General features: G+C 42.5%; 2 protein-coding genes across 15 annotated transcripts in view; one reads left to right on the top strand and one right to left on the bottom strand.

Moving 5' to 3' along the window:
* Window positions 1-22268, top strand: part of MCF2L2 (MCF.2 cell line derived transforming sequence-like 2) — a 155583-nt gene that overhangs the window by 77278 nt on the left and 56037 nt on the right. The window lies entirely within an intron of this gene.
* B3GNT5 (UDP-GlcNAc:betaGal beta-1,3-N-acetylglucosaminyltransferase 5) lies at window positions 188-20282 on the bottom strand. 6 transcript variants are annotated; one of them, XM_085069141.1, is made up of 2 exons: window positions 20083-20282; window positions 188-4723 (listed from the first exon to the last, which is right to left on the bottom strand). In XM_085069141.1, the coding sequence occupies exon 2, from the start codon at window positions 4385-4387 to the stop codon at window positions 3251-3253; it is 1137 nt and encodes a 378-aa protein (XP_084925267.1). In that variant the 5' UTR covers window positions 4388-4723; window positions 20083-20282; the 3' UTR covers window positions 188-3250. The 6 variants fall into 6 exon arrangements, with proteins under 6 accessions (XP_084925267.1, XP_084925264.1, XP_084925266.1 ...); XM_085069138.1 differs by having other exon boundaries at window positions 20087-20282; XM_085069140.1 differs by lacking the exon at window positions 20083-20282 and adding an exon at window positions 18266-18654.

Raw genomic sequence — 22268 nt, 5'->3', positions numbered from 1 at the left:
AAACTCCACCCTCCCAAGAAGCCAAATGCCACAATCCTGACTTCATTTCCTTTGTTCTCTTCTTCACTATCATTTAGATAATTTATACTAAGTTATGCCCCTGTCTCATACACTGAAGCCACCTGATACAAAAGGTAAAAACCCTAGCTTGATACATTATGTCAGACAAATTGGAGAGACATACAAATCATAATTATCTGAATTTAATTATATCCTATAAAAATACCATGTCTGGTCCCCAAATCATTAGCTACTTTTCCAAAGGTGCAAAGTATGATCTGAAATCTTGTGTAGACAGATACACATCTCCAGAGGAACAGCTGCCTGAAGACAACATACAAATTATAACAACAGGCTAAGCTTCTAATATCTGGCAATTTTATGTAACTTTAGACCTAGAAGCTTAGTAAACAAGTTTGTGAGCTCTCTGTCTTCTAGGGAACACCGATTTTGCCTTTTGCACACACTGAGGGCAGGGGAGAGTGGGGGGCAGTTTGAAGTCCTTGTGTAAGAGGGAGCTCAGAACAACACTTTAAATTATCAGAACTGATCCTGTCAGTTACAAAGAAAGCAACAAGAGATATTTACCTTTGCTGTATTGTTTAGGTTTTTTTTAAAAGAAATAAGTCTGTTTATTCAAAACAAATTTTACAAAACAACTGTCTTTCTGTGGTACAGAGCAAAGTTTAAGAATAAATATTGAATACTTTGTATAAAAATTAGTAATATCAAAGGGAAACTGATGCAAACCAAACAAACAGGTAAAAAAAATTAGCATTAAATATGCTGTGCAACAATGTCAAACTCTTAATGAGGCGTGACCATTCAGGCTGATACAGTTTTATTTGTAGAAGTAAAACTAACAGCCCTGCATTGGAGCACCGAGACTATTGTTAAAAAAGATTCCTGATGGAAGTGTACAAATCTTAAGCTGTGTTTAGAACCAGAAAATATGAAGTTTTCCATGTCTCCATGTTTTGAAAGGTGTGCCTTCATGCTTTCCTTTTTATTCAACAAGCAACTTCACTGCAGCAAAAGAAAATGCATACTACAAACATCAAGGCCCTTTTAAGATTAAGAAACAATCCAAACAAAACTCAAACCAACTGTAAAACAAGGTATTTCAATGGCCAAAAGTGACTTTCAGATAATGGCAAACTACATTTAAGCAGCATTTTAGATGTCAGATGGTTAAAGCTACTTAAAGCTTGCTTTACTTTTGCTTGTATGAGTGAAAACAAATCCCAACACACAGTTAAGCTGGAAGACTAGTCTTACTAGTACATTTTGGTTGCATACTGCATATGAAGACCCTCTTTCCCTTCAGTGAACAGGGTGGCTTTTCCTAGCAGTGCAGTTCTCTGTGCAGCTTGGTTGATTTAAATGGCTCACAACAAATCAGAAATCTGATGAAGCAGCTTTCCTTCAATACAGAATAATACTTACTCTATATGTGCATTTATTTTCTCTGTATGCAACAGGTTATGTAGATTTACATCCCCAGTACTATTATCCATTTGTTTAGGCAAGAAAAGGAACTGGTTTTGTTCCATCTGAAGTATAGCTGTTATAGTCTTCAGTTGTTCTGACACTGACAAATTACTTATTTGTGGGCTCTTTATATGCCCAGCATTTGGGTCCAGTTAGGAATCTTATCTTCCTTCTGCAAAACCAATTACAGAAAGTTACATATTTGACTTAATTCCAGTAGCTACCGACCCTCCATCTGAACAGCTTAGAGAACAGTCAGCAAGCTCACTCCTGGATTCTGTCTATACTGACAGATGCCATTATCCATTCAAACCAGAAAACGTGCAGCACAGCTCCAAGAGCAGTAGCAGTTAGTTAAACCAAATTTACTACTCACAGCTTCAAACCAGCAAGTCCTGTACAGCTACCACAGGTTTATGGCAATTAGCAACCAAGATATCTGTCCTGAGAGTCTGTGGAAGCACCGTGACTGAGCTGTGCAAGGGCTGCAGACATCCTGCAACTCTGGCTCTCTGCAGTATCTTCATGGCACCACAGGACAATTCATAAGGGCTGCAGTTTGCACATCACTCAGCTCTATTTTGGTTTAAAAAGCACAGGTATTTTGTTCCTTTGCAAGTGATATTAACATTGAGATGTATTCAAGATACAGGGGTTTGTGGATGCAAACAACCCTGAAATTATAATGACAATTTTGACTGCAGGAGAAATATTTAAGTTATTTTGATTTGTGTACTGAGTTTCTGTGAATCACCATCTCCCTATCCCATCAATGCAAAGTCAAAGGTTGTACAGAAAATATCCTCCCTCGACGTTAGTACAAGCATGAAGTTTTGCTTTTATAAAGTCTTTAAGTCTTCAACCTAGCTCTTGACTTTTCTCAGGGACTTTTGCTTGCTTTTCATCTCTAGAACCACAAATATTGGAAAACAGAAGCATTATTAAATGAAAACTAATTTAACTTATTTGCTTATTAAAGATTTGACTGTTTAAATATACTGATTCAGTTTCTGGTAGACAGAGAAATATAAGCCCAACCAGTTACATGAACAGTATTTGACTTTTATACCTTCAAGTTTTAAAGGGGGTTCCTTTGGTGCTTAAAACCACCAAGTCAGAGGGCATCCAAACACTGTTTCCCTATTTCAAAGATTTAGGGAGCCTTGAGAAAACAACTGTAGCAGGTCTTTACTTCTAGCACTCACTGTTTGTCAACTATGCAGGTCCAGACTGACTTTGTATGAAGCACTGAGAAATGGTGAATATTTGTAGAGGGTACACTACCTTAAACTACTGTGATAGTCTCATTCATCGAGTCAGAAGTTCCACTTTCCTCATGTTTTGAAAGGTCTACTCCATTTTGATATAACAGATTTTTTTTTGCCACATGCCTTAGTTCACATAGTTTTTAAAAAAACAATCAAGACTTACAGACAAGTTCAAAGAAACAGACATTTTCAACAAGCATTTCAAAGTCTAGAAGTCAAGTCCACTATAGTTCACTTATAATCCAGGCTTGCATCCCTTGAAGAGTGTAAAAAAACAGGCTACAATGTAAAAAGTTGAAGTACAACAGGAGAGCTATTCCAATAAGTCTCTGAACAGAGCCTGGGACCATCTTCTTCCTCTCCCTCTGCCCACCCCAAGTATTCACGTGTAAATTTTACCTCTTTCCATGTTTACATACATTTTGGATAAACACCTAAAACGTTGTTGCTCTGTCTTGGCTCAGTGGATCTTCAATGCAGATATTCAAGTATTAAGAAAATGCAGCTGAACAAGGATATGTGTCCACATAGTACAGTTTACAGAGAAGCATAATATTGACTAGTCTGCAGTACATTCTACCCCAAATCCCTGAAGAAATCTTTTTAACTTTGGGATCTGTAGCCTGCTTCCAGAGCTGGCGAAGATCATCTACATGTCCGTGAGATGTAATCATCTTGTTATAAATGCAGGGATGATATGGAGCCTTTCCTTCCCCAGAAAAAAATACATGATATTGTGGTACAATTCCCATTTTATTGGCACAGAGACCCATGAAAACATCATCTATATAAAGACTTGTATTCAGAGTCAATGAAGCCTCATAGACTTTAGCTGCTACGTCATTTGATACTACATATGCAGCTCCTGCTGTGTAGTCAGGGTAAGAGGGCCACTGGTACATTTCATATGGAACATAGTATTTGCTACTCTTGTCTCTTATGGGAGGGGATCCACGATGGACACGACCAATCCAGAGATCTTGAGCACCCATTTGTGTGAGACTCTGGAGATAAGCAACAAGATTTGGCATATGGATAAATATATCATCATCTGCAGACATAATGAACCTGGCATGAGGACAGTAGGCATTCACCCAGCTAAACTGCAAAAGCAATTTAAGAGTAAGATTGTGAAAAGTATCCAAGAAGTCTTGCTGAATCAAATCATGGTATTTCTGGTCTTCGAGCTCAAGGTCTTTTTGCTTCCATGTTTTCTGCAGATGGTCTGTTGGTTGTCCTAAAGCAAAAAGGGTTTTGATGTTGGCATTAAGTTGGGAACGAACATACTTCTCATTACCCCAAGTTTGTCTAATTGCATCCCTTCGATGACGGTTTTCAGGAGAAGTCTTCACAAACAATAGGAGAAGGACATCCTGCTGCTGACATTTCTCTCTGTGGTTGATCAAGTACTGGTAGCTTGATACTCTGTTCAGGTTATCCCTGCTGATAGACAAGCTGTCATTCACAAACTGGTAGCTATTTATGAGGTATCTGTAGGAATAGGACTTCATATGGCTCACAATGTGATTATCAAATGGTACCCAAAAAATCATGAGACACAGTATGAAGCAAGTGGCACATATCTGCAAAAAATGGCATTTTCTGACTCTTCTGGGACTAACAAACATTCTGATGCAGTTTTTATAATCCTTATTCTTGTTCAGGATCAATGTTTTTACAGTACCTGTGGTTTAATTTGAGAGCACAGTGTCACCCTTCAAGATAAGTGTCCCTTATAAGGCATGATGTCTTTCATTCAGTATCCTTGCAAAGACAGCTTTGTTCACAGACTTCACAAGTCATCTTTCTCAAAAAACGTTTTTCTCTGATTGAAAGAACGCAGGCAGTTTTGAAAGACGAGACTTGCAGGTGAGTATTTTCCCTTTGGGGCATCTTGACGCAAACACTGCTGTTCTAATCAGAACTTTTCATGTGTTTCTTTCCTTCATGAACACCTGCCAGTTCTGAAGGGGGGAGAGGAGAAGAGTTTAAGTGAGCTGTTATTAACACATTTGGTTTTAGGCTTGGTCATGGAAATGACCTGACTACTCAGTGACTCCCCATCACCACCCACATAAGCGCATCCCTCCCATTGCCCAAAATAAAAAAGGAACTGACTGGCAGCAAGTCAGAGGCGGTCAGTGGCCCAAGCTTGTGGAGGCCAGTGAAAGAGGAGACTGACACAGAAACCTCTTTCTTAGAAATCCCCACTGCCGTTAGACAACATTTTCAAATTCTTCTAAGCTCGGAGAGCGCCGCACCCTACAAATGGCCGGGTTTACAAATTGCCTTTGGGCCGGCGGTCTGCTGAATACCCGGAGCCAGGCGGGGCCCTGCGAGTGCTCCCGGGGCAGAGGGTGCCAGGCCAGCGGTGCGGCCCGAGCCCCGGCAGCGCTCCGTGTCGCCGTCCCTCCACACCGATCCTTCCCCCAGCCCCGGCGTGCCGCGATGGCCTCGTCCCGCACCTTCCCCGCGGCGGAGCGCCCTGGCAGCCCCGCTGCTGAGCCCGCCGGCCTGAGGGGAGCGAGGCCGTTGGCCTCAACGGCTGAGGGGCTGAGGGGCCGCGAGCCCCCCGCGCTCCCGCCAGCCCCGCTCCGCTCAGGCCGCGCCGGTCACCGAGCGGCTGTTAAACGGCACAGGACACACGGTGACAAACAAGGACACACGGCTGGCCCTCCCGCCGGGCACCGCTGACGCGGCACACCTCTCCGCCCCGCACAGCGCTCGCTTCGGCGCTGCTCTCCTCTACCAGCCAGGGTGTAATGGAGAATCCAAAGCGCAAAAAGCCACCCAAGTCTGGCCTGCTTGCCCTGTGCTTTAAAATTCTGCTCTTACAGCCGGAGTTGTCTGTGCTATATAATAAACAAGAACAGCCTGAAGTAGCAACTACTTGTTCATCCCGTGAAAAGCCAAAAATAGCCGTCAAGCAAGAAATGTAGGATTAGCACTGTAAGGAAGGACATCCCACAAACTAAGCACTTGTTGCACAGAAACAACTCCTGAATCAAGAGAACACAAGCTATTGCTTTCAAGTCAGAAGTTATGTGCAACACTAATGTTTGGAGACTGTTTTAGCCACCTGAAGTCTCGCAAGTAGATAGCATGATCAGAACACCACAGAATATACAGAGCTAAGAAAACCTGGGGCAATTTTGTGATGCTACAGGAAGAGGAGCAGCTGCTCAAAATGGAAACCATGCATTGGTGTATCTGAGGATTGCAGATTGTAATGCATAGCAGAAAAGCTGTATGGGCAGTTTGGTGAATAAAAGTCAGTCAGCGCTTTTTATAGTATCAGTTTAAACCCTTTTTATTTTGGAAACATGATGTTAAACAATGCACCTCAGAGTTATAAACTCAGCAACTTTACAATAGAACACTACTGCAAAGCTTAGTCTAGTTTCAGATGAAGCACAGGGATGCAGACAAGCTGGAGTGTTACAGAAATCCCAATATTTGATAGTTCCTTTTGAAGGAGTGGGTCTGAAGATACCAGGCAGTTAGGTTGTTCACTGTCATCATGATAAACTTGAAAGCAGAGGACTGAAAACAAAGGGAGCACAAGGCAATCTGTTTAACCACCTGAAGCAAAGTTTGCCTTGGTAAACACAGGGAGCCTCATCACCAAATACAACGTCTTTAGATTGCACTTGGATAAGAAGTTTGGGAAACACTCTGCAATTGCCCATGTCATCTGGTAAAAGGAGACAACAGTCAACACCACAGATACACAGGACACGGTCATTGAGAGCTAGCAGTGAAACTAACCCACATGACAGTTATTTCCCACTAGGGAAGAATAAAAATCGAGAAAAAAACCAAAAACACCAATAACACTCAAACCAAATCCACAAACTCACAAAAAAAAAAATTCACCACAAAGCACAGAAATCATCATGGAAACAGCTCTAAATATGGAGCAGCTAGCAGGGGACAAGACGCATGAATAGACTCAATTTTCTGTTCCCTAGCACCCCTTTCCTGAAGTCAAGGATGCTGGAAGGAGAGCTTAAGCTTTTCCTTGGAGAAAAAACAAGCCATAAAATTAACTGGCTAAGGGTTGGAACAGTCTGGTGTGTTGTTTCCTTGTTCTAGTTCAGTGGGATTAGATGAACCATTATGGTAATACTACATAGAGAGAAGTTATTCAGAATTCTCCTCAGAAAAATCTCTCTCAGGTAAAACTTCAACCTGTGCCTATAGATGAGCAATACTGATGGAATTTAAGGAGGCCTATACCCACTTGCCCATCTCTCTCAAAAAAAGTATGGAGACTTGCGCTGAAGGTACCAATGCACAAAGAGAGTCTCTTTAATTGTCAGAACTTTTTAAAGCCCATTTACAAGACCCAACCTTTGGGCTTCGTCATGTTCTCCTTCCCTTAACAGAAAAACAAGTTGAAACACCACAGGAGCTATTTGCTGCCGTCTAAATTTCATCATTCCAGGAAAAGTAAACAATCAGACTCACCACCAATATGTTCTCCCTAGCAAGAGGAAACACCATGGAACAGAGATAAAACCGTGCTTGACAGTCATTTTTCTGACCATAATTAAGGTGTTTTGCCTCTTGGTGTGCATTTTCTTACTTGTGGCTTGAAAGCTGTTAGATCCCCTCTAAGATTGGAACGAGACTGTGAGAATCAAGCATCCATACACAGTTCCTGTAACTGCCTTTCTTCCCAGCAGATTTAAGATTATAACTGGTATTCCCCCCAGCTGCAAGTACTGCAGGCTTTTGCCATCCTGTAGCAATCCTGCCTTTCCTAAACAACAAGCTCCTTTAACCTTTCAGCATTACCACAAGCATGACTCACTGTAGCAACTCTTGGCTATTCTGTGTTTTGCATTTGGAGTACATTCTAGGGTATAAGAGAAACTGGCATAGTTTGACTTGCAAACTCGATAGTTTGTAGAGTGACCACTATGGAAAAGCAGATCCCTAGGGAGCTACTTAAACTGTTCACAGAAGTCAATATTTGAATAAAGTCAGTATGAAGTTTATTTCAGGATAGAACAGTTTTGGAAAGTCAGCTAAGGAGAGACAGACGAGACATACTAAAGAAACAGAGACACCCTAAACATGAAACACCAGAGGCACAGCCCCTCACAAGAAGAATCACACAGAGACAACATTCACACAAAAGACATCCAACATGGAGATTTTTTCCTACTAACACCACCCTGATAAAAATCTAAACCCAAGAGACTAACTAAGACTGCCCAGAGAGAACATCTTAAAATTCCCAGCTACAAATTTTGTCATGTGGTACCATATACAAGCTGGGCTTCAATACACCACACCCCTGCACAGCATGCATTTTAGGACAAAGATCATAATGTATAGTTTTTTTTCACTCTTCCTGCCTAGGAGAGAGGATAAGTTCAGATCACAAGTTGCTTTACCAGGAAATGCAGGATATACCAGAAAACACTATTTTAAATAGAAGCATTTCTTACAATCAGCTGGTAGCAACTGTCCCTTTCACATCAGCAACTCTTAGTTAAAGTTCAGAAGATGTTTTAGAAAGATTGAAGACCTCAAGCATTACCTATTCCAAACAGAAGTCATGTGAAGAGCTGCTGATTTCTCTGTCCATGTTTTGTCCTTGGTTGTGCCAAAGGCTGCTGCTGCCAGCTGAGGTCCTCTCATCCTTACCACACCAACCTACCACAGCTCAAAACAGCTCTGGAGTTTATATTGTTGCTCAAGCCAAATTCAGCTCCTCCCAGCCTCTTGCCCCCAAAGAGCAACCTGCTGAATCCCTGAAGAAAGTATCAGAAAGTGGCTAATTGAGGTCAAGGTGTGCCTACCCTAAGTGCACAATAGGACTTAAGAGTTTCTTTTTGTAGAACCAGATCTAACACACATTGTTTTCTAAAGCTTTCAATCTTTTCAATTCTAAGGCTACTGCTAGGCTGCGTTACTGCAGAAATTTTGAAGTCCTAGGACAGGCTTTTGCTCTAAAGTTAGGATACTTTTGTCACATGAACTACTCCGTATCAGCCTGTTTGACAGTGGAAGGGATGCCCAGGTTAGAATGCACATTGTAGAGATGCTTCATCCTGGTTCAGCTGCCCTCCATCCTGCTCGCCTCCATCCTGATGTTAAATGTTACAATGTGACACGAGATGTCCTCTAAGCTGCAACACCTTCTAAAGGGCCAAAGCAATGTGTCCAGCCACTGAGGTGACAGAGGCAGATATGCTGCAGTTAAAGCTGCATGGGCCAAGATTATCACTGCCTGGCTTTAAATTCAGGTAGATTTGTCAAACCTAGGGTGAGCATGGGACAATCCTGAAAAGACTGAGTTGGATTTTCTTGAAGCTTTCAAAATCTGGTTAGAAAGGGGCTACAGGGTCCAAAGAACATGTCTTGATATGTTTGAGAGTTTTGTGTAAGTAGAATATAAAACTTATTTTGCTGTGTTTGAAGCAATTTAAACAGTTATAATTCCTGTGAAATTGAACTCTTCCATCTCCAGTATTGATTTATGTACTGTTTACACCGAAAGGACGTTTAGTCAAGTTTACACATCAAATAAGCCACCAAAACACAAGTTTATTCGGATTTTTCATTCTGATTGGCTAATTGAAGATTAAGAAAGTGTCTGAGTTAATGGGAGCAAAGCCTGAATGGAGTTTGCTGCTTACAGCTTTAGCTACAAGATTATGTAACCCAGGTTCCACTGATCATTTTTCTGTTGCTGACATGTCTTCACAAGTCATGTTATCTGTTATCTGTTCCCTGGCCTATGTCCTCCTCCTTCACTTCATAATACCTGAAAAACTTCCTATATATTAAGCAGTTGCTTTGAAACTAATCTTCAAGTTCTTCTTTTATGTGAGCTATGTCACAAAAAGCAGAACAGAAATACTAAGCAACTTACATACTGTCACTTATAGGACGTCCTGCCGTGGTGATGGAAGGTCACTTTAGAAAAAAGATGCAGTAAGTTACTTAGCTAAATCTGCCTTCCTACATAGTTTGCAAGCATCAAGATGAAAAGAAATCACAGACTGCAAAGAAAATAATTTCAAGTAATGTGAGAAATTCTGCTGTTCTTGTTCTGTCCAAACTGTTGAGAATGGAAGCCAATTCAGAAAAGTATTCTGTAGGAAAACAGTCACAATGGCAGTGGAATTAACAAAAAGAAACTGTCCAGTGCTCCAAAGATCCATGAAAAGTTTAGAGTCAGGTCACAGATGTTGCATCAATAAGGAGTATAATGCAGCAATGACTGACAGTAGCTTTGCAAATTCTGTTTCAAGAACATATAACCCATCTTCTGCAGTTTCCTATGCAGGCTTCACCTGCAAGCTTTTTAGTTTGCCTGCAATTCCCACTCGGGGTATAGTTTCCTGGGATAGTACACCAGCATTCTTAGATGCTGTTTGTGCATGCGTTGAGGACTTCTCAGACTGAACTGACACCTGACTTTCTATGAAGGTGAACTTTCAACACTTTCCAAAACACAAACTCCTTAAATGATTCAGAAATTGCTCAGTCATGAGAAATCCCCTTATTAAAAACCATGGGCATTGTAGTACAGCACTTCCTCGGAAGTTCTGTAACAGAAGTAACTACAACAGCACCTAGAAAAATGAACTGTTGAAAGCTATGCCCACTTGCTAATTCTCACTGATGTCTAAAACTTGCAAGTGCTGAGCAATGTTGGCAGAGAAATTAAAAGGATGGCAAAGCTTTAGATGGCAGTTGAGTAAAGCAGTTCAATTCCTTCCGGGCTGGAAGCAGAAACAGGTTGTAAATGCTTAGCACTGCCAGGAAGCAGCTAATTGCTAGTAGAGATTTCGTTTCTACAGAGGTTTTGCACTTACTGTAACTATTGGGTGGAAAGAAAAAGAGAGTGATTTCTTCAGTTTCCCCTAAAATGAGCTGAAAGCTTCCCAGCTGCTACAAGCCAATCTAAATGGAGACATCTACCAGAATGGACAGATTTGCCTTCATAAATTGCTTTCATCAAGATCAGTTGCTCAAAACAGCCACTATGGAGATGGCAGGAGGAGCAAGACCACCTTTCAAGCACCACTCTACCTTTAGACTGCAATTCTCAGTTGTTTTAACTTGCTATATCCACTGCAGATTCTTTCCTGTACAAGCTAGAAGGAAGGATGGCATTTTCCAGAATGAGTCTCCAAAATATGAGTCATTTAGTTCAAGGAATTTTGCATAGAATGCACAAGCACCAACATGAATTACTTTGCTTTGCGTGCAGCAGATTGGTTGAAAAGAGCCTTTTCTTTGCACTGACAGTAAGGATAATACTCTGAAGTTTCTGTCTGGCAGTGACATGATTGAGGCCACATGTCCTCATGTTCTGAGAAGAGGGACTTAGTTAAGCACTTAACTTCCACACAGACAAGTCAGAGCTCTAGGACAAAGCTCCCAACACTGAAATGACACCTATTGTACAACCCACCACATCTGTTTTGGCAGCAATGAGCTCTAAAGCAGTCTGCATTTCAGTAAGTTCACTTATACAGTGCCAGCATTTAAAAACGTATGAGACTGGCACACATTCCTTTCTAGTCCCATGTACAAACACAAGAATAGGTAGCAAAGAGGCAGAGCACATTAACTGCAGCTGTTAATGTTGCCCCATTAATATAGCCTCTGGAAAGTCATCTCCTTTGCATTTTACAGTAGATAATTTCTGTTTGTATTTGGAATCTTACCTGGAAGCTTCTGTGCAAGTGGTGTAACGAATTTTCTAGTGATTCTTTATCACTTACTCCCAGGATATTATAAACAGAGTTTGCCTGCAAAAGTGGGCAAGGACCACAAGAGCCATTACAAAGGGCTTGCTTGCCACTACTTTCTATCCCATATTAGTGTATTCACCTCTTTACAAAAGTGTATTTCAGACAATCTTGCAAGAAGGACATCCCATTAAATATGGCAAGCTTTGAGCTGAACATTGAAGAAAACTATTTTCCCCATGCTTGAGAAAGCAATTGTGAAATATCAAGCAGTTAAGGATCCAGTACAAAACAACACTGGAAGACAAGAAATTGCAAATTCTCTAGTTAGGCATTAATACTGAATATTCCTGTTTCATAACATGTTTCAGCTGAAGAGCTACAACATCAGGGTTCCACCTAATCAATAATTCTTTCTGCTGCTGTTTTAAGTAAGCCCATTCAAATATTTATTTGCAGCTAGATCTAGAGGTGTTATTGCCTGCCTATTTTCCCCACAAACCTGAGGTGATTTCTGTTCCAGTCTGCAGGCCATACCTGAAGATCAAGCTGAACAACTATCTGAAGCAGACTTTTTCCATGTTAGCTGCCAAACTAAAAGAGGAAGTCAAATTCTCTCAGACTGACACAACTGACAGTAAGACTAGTTCAAGATATCTTTCTCTGGGGCCTCTCAGAAACTTTTCTTTTGCCCAGCAAGAATACTTTAAAAAAATGCAGTGAGTTAGAAAGTGTGTGAAGGGCTTGTTTAAACAGAAGGGTAACACCATTGTACCATGGAACTTTCTAGGTTTCAGGATTTTCATTCCAGAGTAAATATTCTCTCATCTGCTCCCCAGTCTATCCCTCTTCCTCAGACAATACTATTGCCTATGATCCCAATTCAGCATCAAACTAAAGATGGATGTCCCATACTGCAGCAAGAGTTTGGATGTTACGTGGGTCACTTCCACTACCAGGTGGGAAGACAGACAAATGAGAATTCATAAATTCAGTTTTAGATTAGGATACAGGGTGGTTTTGTGCCAAAGGATTGTGTTTTCACTTTCAGTTTGACCAATGATGATAAAACATGTTGGAATTAAAAATATCAAATATAGTGGTTAACTTACAGGGTATGGGACCTGGTGGGTTTTCTTAGTGCTCTATTACATTCTGTATTGAGGTTAGCACAGATCAGAGGTTAACTCTTGAGTCCACATAGCAAAGCATCATCCCATCCAGACTTCCCAGATCAGTTCAGGTGCCTAAGCTTGCCTGTCTCTCCTAAGCATGGCCCATTCACCTCAGCCAAGTCGCATGCTGACTTGCCATGCAGACACCCTTTATGCTCTATACACAACTGAGCGTGACAGAAGTCCTGCATCACCCTTTTCTGCATCAGTTCCTTTACTCCAATAGTTTCTTTTCCCAAACCTACAAGTAGAGCCCAGGGAGACAAATCTGCAGGTTTGCTTGCAACATTCAAAACACATGCACAAGAGTTTGAGGGTGCTGCTTGCAGAACAGTAGTGCCAGTTCCCATCCTAAGATCCCATCAGTCAGAACCAGCACACTTTTGCTAAAAACTCTTCCATCTTGATGACTCAGGTGACGTAGTCAGGAACATAGCCTGGTTTTCAGTTCTATTGTCAGGGAGGTATCCAGCTCTGCAGTTTCAAGGCCATGCTTTCCCCATCACATACACACCCCCAGCAAGCACAATGTCCAGCGCTACACTGAGTCCACCACACACAAAGCTGTACCTCAAGCAAAACACACACACACAAAGGTTCAGTAATTTAAGACACTCCTTTTAAAACAACTGGGATCAGCCTGGAAAAGAAGCTGCTCTGTGGAGAAAAACAATACTTCTATCCACATCTAAGGAATCACATGCATATTTAATTAATTATAAAATATGAGCTTTCTGATTAGTGTTAGTGAAGAGGAGAACCTCTTTAAGATGACCCCTAATAGCTCATCCCCTCCCACTAATGTAGTGGAGCTGCCATTTTCACTACACTTCAAAGGCCTCCTGTTGAGATCACCAAGAGCAAATATTCCCCAAGCCCCTCCATCTTTGCATACACCCACAGATCTACGTGCACTTAAGAACAGTCAGACATTGCCCACTGTTCCCTTGGCCCTGAACAGAGTCCACCCTTGTTCATCTCCCATTCACTGCTGTGCACAGCTACCACCAGCTCTTAAGCTGAAAGAGAGAAATATTGTATTCTACTCGAAGAGGAAAGTTATTAATGCCCCTGTCTGCTTCTTGCATAATCCCATCTAGTGGGTTGTCTTCTTTCATTACCAGGAAATGCATATATTATTCGAATCAAGCAAGCAGCCTATCTGATCACACATTCACTTCTTGTTTAGCATTTGTACTGCAGTTATTTTCTTAAGAGATTAATTACCATTTGGGATAGTTCAGCACTAATTTGATAAAACTGTTTCAACACATGCAGATGCTGTGTAAATGTCAAGTCTATATATACCATATGTATGCACACATTTTTTATAAAAGCATGAAGTACTAGTCATTCAAGACATACCAATGGAAGTTAAAGAACTTGTATTTTTAATTACTTTAATTTTAAAGTTGCACAAACAGCACCTTAAATTCAACTAAAGAGTCACCCTAACTTGAGGCAAATCATTATCTGGAAATAGCAACACATCAGACTGTCCTATTCTCCTAACTTCCAGCCTTCGATTCTGAAAGCATTCATGCAGTCTTCACTGACCTAAAAAAGTTCGAAATAGTTGTAATATTGAAACTGAAGAAGCAATAGTTAAGAGACACAAGAGGTAGTTTGAGTAACCAGACTCCTAAAGAAACAAGCACTATGCAAATCTGTAAGTTTCATGTTCTCCAATCTCTATTTGTATCAAGATCCCACTTCTTGGGAAGTGATTGGTCTCTTTGGGGAGAAAGTTACAGAAGAGAGCATAATGTTTCACCACTGATTTAGCACTTCTGTGAGATCTGGATTCTTATATCCAGCTACCCTTTTCCACTAGTTCAATAGTGAAATGTTTAATTTCAATTTTTTTATATGATTATGTAAGTTTCAAGGTTCTAATGTAGTTTACACATTTTAAAGTTTTCAAGACAGTCAAATAGTTCACATTGAAAGCTGATAGTTTTTTCAAAATTCAAAAACAGATTCAGTACTGAAGACTTCTACATGCATATTGGGGGTCTCCATGATTGCCTCAGGCCAGCCAGAAAGACATAAGCATCTCGGATTTTAGGATAATGTGGATCGAGAACCACCTCAGCACATACAAAGGAGCTGCACATTGGCTGGGATAATAGCGGTGCAAGGCTTTGTTTAAGCCTGTCTGCAAATGGGGTGGGATGAGTTCCATTAATCCTCTCCTACTTCTGTGGGAACTAAGGAGAATTTTGGCTTTTATACAACCTCTTCTGCAATGCAACAAGGGCAGGGATTGAATGGGAGACACTTGCCTGCTTTTTGTTGTTCTTAAATATGGGGAGCAGGAAGAGCACAGGCTCATGGCAGAAAAGCAAAGCAAAGCACCCCTCCTCCCCCACCCTATGCACTTACGAGAAGCACAGAGCTGCAGCCACTGAGGAACAGCATCCTGCAGTTCCAGCTCACCACAGCTCAAATGCCCTCTCTGAAAGCTGCTAATAAGCCACTGGCCACAACAAGCCACAAAAACAGCGGACTAAGCAAAGAATTCCTCAGGCCTAGCTTCCAGATGCAAATCAGATAAGGAGAGTCAAACAAAGGAGCTGCAAAACACTCCCAACATGTTTAATAAGCAGTGAGATTTCTCCAAGACTACAGTCTTTGTAAATTAAATGAAGGAGCTTGTGTATTTGCATTTAACCAGAAGTACTTGTCTCAGCTTAGGAGAAAAGGATAATAGGTCACAGTAGTCAATGACATCAAGAGTCAGTAAATTAATATTTTTGCACGTATAAAAATACATGTCTGTTGTATATATGTGTGCATATATACACACACAAGGCCAAGAATGTAACAAACGGCCTACAGCACTTACATTCACACAACAACAGATTAAGAACTGCTCTGAGGACAGTTTAGTGAAATGGAGTTAAATAGAAACTACAAATGAAATTCAGTGAGACAGAACCACAAAACACCAGTCTGTGGACTGTAGAAGGAAGCTACAAAGATGGGAGTAGAAGCTTGCAAGGCAGGGATGACTTAAGGCATGACTTAAGAAAGAAAAACAAAAAGCCAGATCATTTTAGAAAGTTGAGCTTTGAGAACAACGCACTAGAAAGCCAGTATTTGTAATTACCACGGGACTTTACTCAGGTCTTGCTGACAAAGCAGCCAGAACCTCAGAAAACAATTAGTCATAAGTATGGGGCACCTTTGCCACCCTTATTACCCACTGTAAGGCTTCCTTACCAAAAATGTAGTGAATAAATGTTATTGGAATCCAGGAAAGTTACAGGGAAGAGTTGTGAAAGCACTTTGTGTGGTTTTAACAATAAAACACATGGATTGCATACTCTGGTGCACAGTGCAAAGTTAAAGTATAAGCATCCTTTAGTTAACCAAGTCAAGTAGCAGAAAGTTCATCCTTCCTCTCTCTGTTTCATATGCCATACAAAAACACAACTAATGGAGGGCTGAGGGCACAGGGCTGCAGTGATGTGTGTAAACTGCTACTTATGAGTAATAATTTAAAGAAGAAGAAAAACTAAGTTTTCTGCATTAAGACAAAAGGTCTGTTTAGTCTGACAAACCTCCTCAGGTCTTAGTTGAAGTGAGAGTGGAAGACACAAATGATGCAGGATACAATAGGAGAAGAAATATGAGCAGCCTTACTAGGCCAACAGCATGTTCAATTTGAAGAAACTTTCCTTAGCTCTAGATGCAAAGGACCAATTAAATCCTTTGCTACCATAAGTTGGTGAGGTTGAGCTGCTGCAACTGAAAGGTCACAGTGTACCTTCAGAGCATGGCACCATTTCCATGAGTTTTGAGTGACCAAACATCTTTTATTCAAGTTTTAAACTACATTCAGAAATCTGGAGTTGGTACCGGACAGTCAACCTTGACCTGAAACTGCTTTGCAGAAAGCCACGGCAGGAACTCCTACAGCCTGTGGTCTTCACAGTGTGTACATGTATGTACCTCTTCAACAGCCCTGCCAACTAAGTTGCTTTTGCTTACAACATTCCCTTCTTTTGAGGTCATCTGTTTGCAGGTTTTTTAAGCTGCTTGTGATCTGTTAGATTTTCTGAGTTATTTCGGCATATAGCAGCCACAGCATCTCCAAGCCACAATTCTGAGTTGAAGACCAGACTATGCAGTGAGCCAAGCAACAAGTATATTTCAGGGCTGGTACAGGTTCATTCTAAAAAGTTGCAATTCCAAAATGAAGGTCTTTCATCATCCTGCTTCCATGCATTGTGGTGGTTTCCCCATTGACTATAAAATATAAGTCAAGTGTCATCTTGTAAAGATCCTTCCACAGCATTCTCCCTGTTGCTGGAGGGACAAATGTCCTACCTGAAATACTTATGAAAGAGGGGAACCTCTCTAATGTCCATGACTCTTATTTTAGTTTTTGAAAACTCAGGAACGTACACAGCTCAGTACAAGATCTGGACCACAATCTGCCAAACATTAACAAGATTCCAAATATACAATGTCTCCTTTATTGGTGAAAAATCCTGCTTTCACTTCTGGCCAGCCTCACAGAGGTGGGCCATGCTGCTTTCCACAGGAATTGAAGGATTAGTTATTATGGAGGTCTAAGATAGCCTCATTTGAGATGTGTACATCCTAAGAAGCTAAGGAAGGAATTTGACTGAACTCTGCAAGTGCCGTGTGGAAGGAAGAGCCGGTAGTGCAGTGCTAATTCATCACGTTCTGGTGCCCTCCACCTCTTTCTGCCAGTCCCAAGGCACAGCCAGACCCACCATAGTAACAACAATACCAGAGGGAGGTTTCCCAACAGCAAAACCCCCTTGGTGCTTCTGTCCTTTCAGTAACCAACATCTTCAAGTTAAAGGATTACCTAGGCAATTGCTCAGGCACAGAGGGATAACCATGAGAGAGGCAATGCTCAGTACATCCTAGATGCCATAACACTGTAGGTGCAGAGAGACACCAAACACGTGAGCCACTGGCATTTCCAACGATAAGCGATGACTTGCAGGGTTTTCCACATGCTTCTCCCTAATCTGTAGGTGAATTACCATTCCTAGCATCAGTACTCACTACTCCAGTTTGGCCAGATGTCAGAGAGACTGTCCCAGCTGCTGCTTTGAGCAGCAGGAGCAACCAGTTTGTTTCTCAATAATTTGGGATCTCAGAGAAAGCAGAAAGTGATACAGTTTTGTTTCACTTAGTGGAAGACAAACACTAAGCAGATACTATTATATTTCTAAGCAGAAAAACAAAGCAAACAGACTCCAAAACCCTTACCTGCAAAAAAGTCCACATTTTACTGAGATACTACATTTCTGTATATAATAGATGGTGGACTTCTATGAAACTAGTTCTAGCAAAACAACCAGTATCATCTGTAATACCAGAGCAACACCCAGCTCTATGTGACAGTCCAGCCTTCTGGAATACTGCTAGAATATTCTGTGGCTATTATCAACAGTGACTTACTGTCTCCTGCCCTATTCAACAAGAAAAAAACCCTTAGATTGCAGCTATTTTCCCTTTTAAAAATTAATCCTTTGCTTTTCTAGCCCCATCCTTTTCCCTTTCCAGCTGCTAGGACAAATGCAAGAAATGGGTAAAAGTGAGAACGAGACAGCATCATACAAACCAGATTTCAACAGCTGCACTAGTAGTTTCAACACTGCTGCTAAGAGATCCTCAGGCATAAGGCTGGGAAGTCCCGCGATGAGGATGCTTCAGCACGTACCAAGTTCTCCACTGCCTCGCCGAACCAAGACAGTTGCAGGGGTTCTTATCATTGTCTTGCACTCAATGTAGTCGCTTACGCCGGCGTAATGTCAGTCTCCCATACTCCCAAGATCTCACGCATAAGCAGTTAAGGAAGCTACTTCTCCCCAAACAGCTCAGGTGTTTTCTGTGCTCCCCGCAGCGCGGATGAGCCAAAGCGATTCCCCCTTTCCTGGGGCCCTGCCGCCCCCAGCCCGGCCGAGTCTGCGGCTCTGTCCCGCGCCCGCCTCCTGGCTGGGCAACAAGAGCACCGCCAGCTCTCCCGAAATCCTTTGAAACCCAGGAGAATCGAACATTCTGGGAAAGTCGCGGGCTGGAGGACGCCCCGCCGCCCCCACGGGGTTTCCCCGGATGGCTGTTGCCGCCTCCCGGCAGCCCCGCGACCCCCCCAGTTCAACGCAAAGCGATCATGATCCTCCCCGCCACCGCGCCTTGCCCCATCCCCATCCTCCGGGGCACCCGCGGAGCCCGGGAGCGGCCGGGAGGGGCGGCAGGCAGGCAACAGCTTCCAGCCATGCGGCTGCGGGCGCCCCTTCGGGGGAACAAAGGCGGGAGCTGGCCGGGCCCATCCCCGCACACCTCCCCAGTTTGGAGCTCCTCAGCCTAGCCAAGAGCACAGACAAAAAAAAAAAGATACTTTTTTTTTTTTCTTTTTTTTTAGCTTTGCTTAGCGCAGACGCCGTCTTTGAAAGCGTTCACTCTCCTCCTTTTGCCTAATGAGTTTTCTCCCGCCGTTTTTCCTATGGGGTGCCCCAAAAGCTGCTGGGGAGGGTGGCAGCCTCCGTGCCCACGTTCCCCAGCAGAGCCGCTCCCGGCCGGGCTCATCGGGCGCCTACGAGGCCGGGGCGGGCGGCAGCCCCAGCACTGTCGGGGGCGCGTCCCCGTGTTGCAACGCAGGGCTGCGCGGAGAAACTCCCAGCCGGATCTGCGAGTTTCTTATGTGGGAACAGTGGAAGAAGGAAAAAAAAATCCCACACTTTTCCTGTAGAAAAAAAATCGTTTGGAGAAATAGGAAGCCGGGAGGGGCTGCTGGAACAAGGGGCGGGAGGAAACGGCGCGCCTTTGAATGGGTTGTTTCACCGCAATGCTCCAGTGGCTGCGAGTTTTCCCTCCAAGGCTCAGGGCATGAGAAAGACCCTGAAGGGCCACAGAAAGCTTCTGATACTTTTCTGTCTTTTTTTCCCCCCTTAAACATAATCGACTGCCCCACAATCAAAGGTTTGGAGGGAATCTGCTAAAAGGCTACACAGAGCAGACATCAAAACTACACTGAAGTTTGAGTCTCGTTTATCACAGGAATTTGAAATCCCAAATCCCGACAAGACCCTTCTTTAGGACGGGAGCGGGGCAGGCGCGTACGGCGTTAATGGATGCGGACTGCACCGAAACCTTGGAAACAAAGCAGTTGGAAAACTCGTTTGTCTAAAGCAGGGAACCGCAATTCCTGAAACGCGGAGAAGTGAGACACCCTCCTCCCCTGAACAGATCAGCTCTTACAATCCCTGAAGCCAGGCAGAGAAGAGAAAAAAAGCATTTAGAAAACCAAACTATTTTCGCTAATTTTAATTCCCCGGCTGCTCGCTTTAGCCATTAGAGAAACGAACAACCCGGCTGCTGTTAGTTCGGAACGCGCGAGGGGCAACGGGACGACACGCAGCAGAGATTCCCGCAGCTCACCTACCAAACTGGCCGGAGAGCTGCTTTCTCCTCCGCTTCTTTGCTCGGGCCGGGCCGGGCCACCGTGCTCCCGGCTGCAGATGGGCTCCGGCGGCCCGGGAGCCACCGGCTCCGCCCCCTGCGCCGCGCTCCCCGCGCCCGGCCCGGGCTGCCTCCTCGGCTCGGGTGTCCCACAGTTTGCAAACACCCTGCCCGCCCCCGGCGCTGCCTGCCCTGCTCCCGAGGACGTGGTGAGGATGAGACTGCAGTGGGCTGTTTGGGGAAACTGTGTCTTGCGCTGAGGCTCAAAGTGATGTGCTAAAAGTTCAAAAGTACTTGGATCTTAAAAATTTCTTAGGGGACGCCATAAAGGTTTAGCAAATTGCTCCTCTAAGTCTCCGAGGTGACAAATACCAGCTTATTTCTGAGTAGTTAGTTTGTAGGTCGGAGTGAAACTTGTTTATCTCACAAATCTTCAGGAGTAAGAAAGAGCATGATTTAGGGTTTCTTTTTCTCTTCCACCTTCCCCATAAACCTCAGTGACTTCCTTACACCCCCCTGAGGGGAATGTCTGATTCATTGAAGAACATCAATAGTAAGTCAGTCTCCACGGGCAGTAGGACTGAGACAGGAGTACTTAAAAAAAAACCAAAGAAGGTGCTATGAACACGCCTTCTTTAAATACACTTTTGCCAAACTTCTGTAAAGAGGAAAACTGGGTTTAAAAAAGGCATTTAAATTCAGTTGAAAAGCCACTACAATGCTGTGCCTTGTATACAATCACAGAATCACAGAGAGATTTCTCACTGAATATAAATATCAAACACAAACCCATTGTGTATTTCCCATTCTTTCACATGACTGTGATTGATCTGAATCATTCCTGACCTCATCATTGACTTCATAGAAATTTAACTATTGCATATCATGACAATTAGGGTCTGTTTGTCACTTTACAACCATAAACCTGACAACATCTTTGTGAGGCAAGGAATTGTTTTCTTTTCACACACAAGAGAGAAAATAGAGATAGGAATACTGTTGACAAGGTCGCCCAGCAAAAGTAGAGCAAGGGTAAAACCTGAGCAGCTGATGATCCTACAGAAGGATATGTTGTTTTGCAATACAGGTTTTGCTTGGGGAAGCTTCAAGGCCTAAAGAGTTTTTCACTTGATCTCTCCTTTCTCCTGTTTTGTGTTCTAGTATGACTAAATACTTTATAGCAGCCTTCCTGTTTGATTCTGCAGTAAGACAAAATATAAGTCTTTCCAATCTTCAGTTCATCTTAAAAGTTTGTGGGTCATTGTGGAAATCTGACATGTTATCAGAGCAGTGTTTAAATAACAATGGAAATAACCTTATAAACAGAGCATCATTCATTTTTCTTACCAAAATAATTGCAGATTTCTTCCCTAGTTCACAAATGTGGTGGGTTTTTTTTTCCCATACATTGTTCTTCTTTCTTACTTTTAGATGTAATTTCTGCATTATCTGTGTCTGGATAATGTAGCTCCCAAAAAATACAGCTCCAACGAGTCACATTTTCCAAATCAGGAGATAACTTTAAAATTTAAGGTGTGTTTATGTGGAAACATAATTCAGACATAATTATGAGATTTGAAGAACTGGCTCCGTAGAAAACAAAGTCAGAGGAATTTCAATTATTGAAGAAAAATGTCTGTTTCTAATCAGCACTGCAAAGAAACTCAGTTTGTCTTACAGTTGTATCCACTTTTTTCCTGAAAAGTGACATCTGCTCAAAGGATCAACAGCCTTTTCTTTGTGCACACTAATGTCCCATCTTGATTGATCTGAATTTTCCCCAATTTAGAAGCAGCATGTCTGTCAGTGAAGCAATCATTCTTCATTTTGCTTGTGACCCAAAATTACAGTAGAAAAGTTTTTATCTGTATCACTTCATTGATTTTAGTTTTTCAGTAATAAGAAAATATAAAATGAACTTATTGTTCCCTTCCCCTCCCCTTCCCCTTCCCCTTCCCCTTCCCCTTCCCCTTCCCCTTCCCCTTCCCCTTCCCCTTCCCCTTCCCCTTCCCCTTTCCTTTGTATTAAACCAAGTCCTGTTAGGTCCTCTGTTGGGATAAAACTTACTTAGAAATTAAGCTCCACCTTTCCATTTTTCCCCCAGTGATGTTGGTAGGGAGGGTTTTCCAGAGCACCACCCTTATTTGCTTATAAATTACTTCTTA

Source organism: Lichenostomus cassidix, chromosome 9, assembly GCF_008360975.1.
Source record: "Lichenostomus cassidix isolate B80296 chromosome 9, HeHo_3.0, whole genome shotgun sequence".
In the NCBI taxonomy this organism is placed as follows: Eukaryota; Metazoa; Chordata; class Aves; order Passeriformes; family Meliphagidae; genus Lichenostomus; species Lichenostomus cassidix.
The sequence above is the reverse complement of the archived record's forward strand: the minus strand, read 5'-3'. Positions and strand labels throughout refer to the sequence as shown.

Excerpts from the sequence above, each read along its gene's own strand:
- B3GNT5 (XM_085069141.1), bottom strand. The coding sequence starts at position 4,387 with ATGTTTGTTAGTCCCAGAAGAGTCAGAAAATGCCATTTTTTGCAGATA.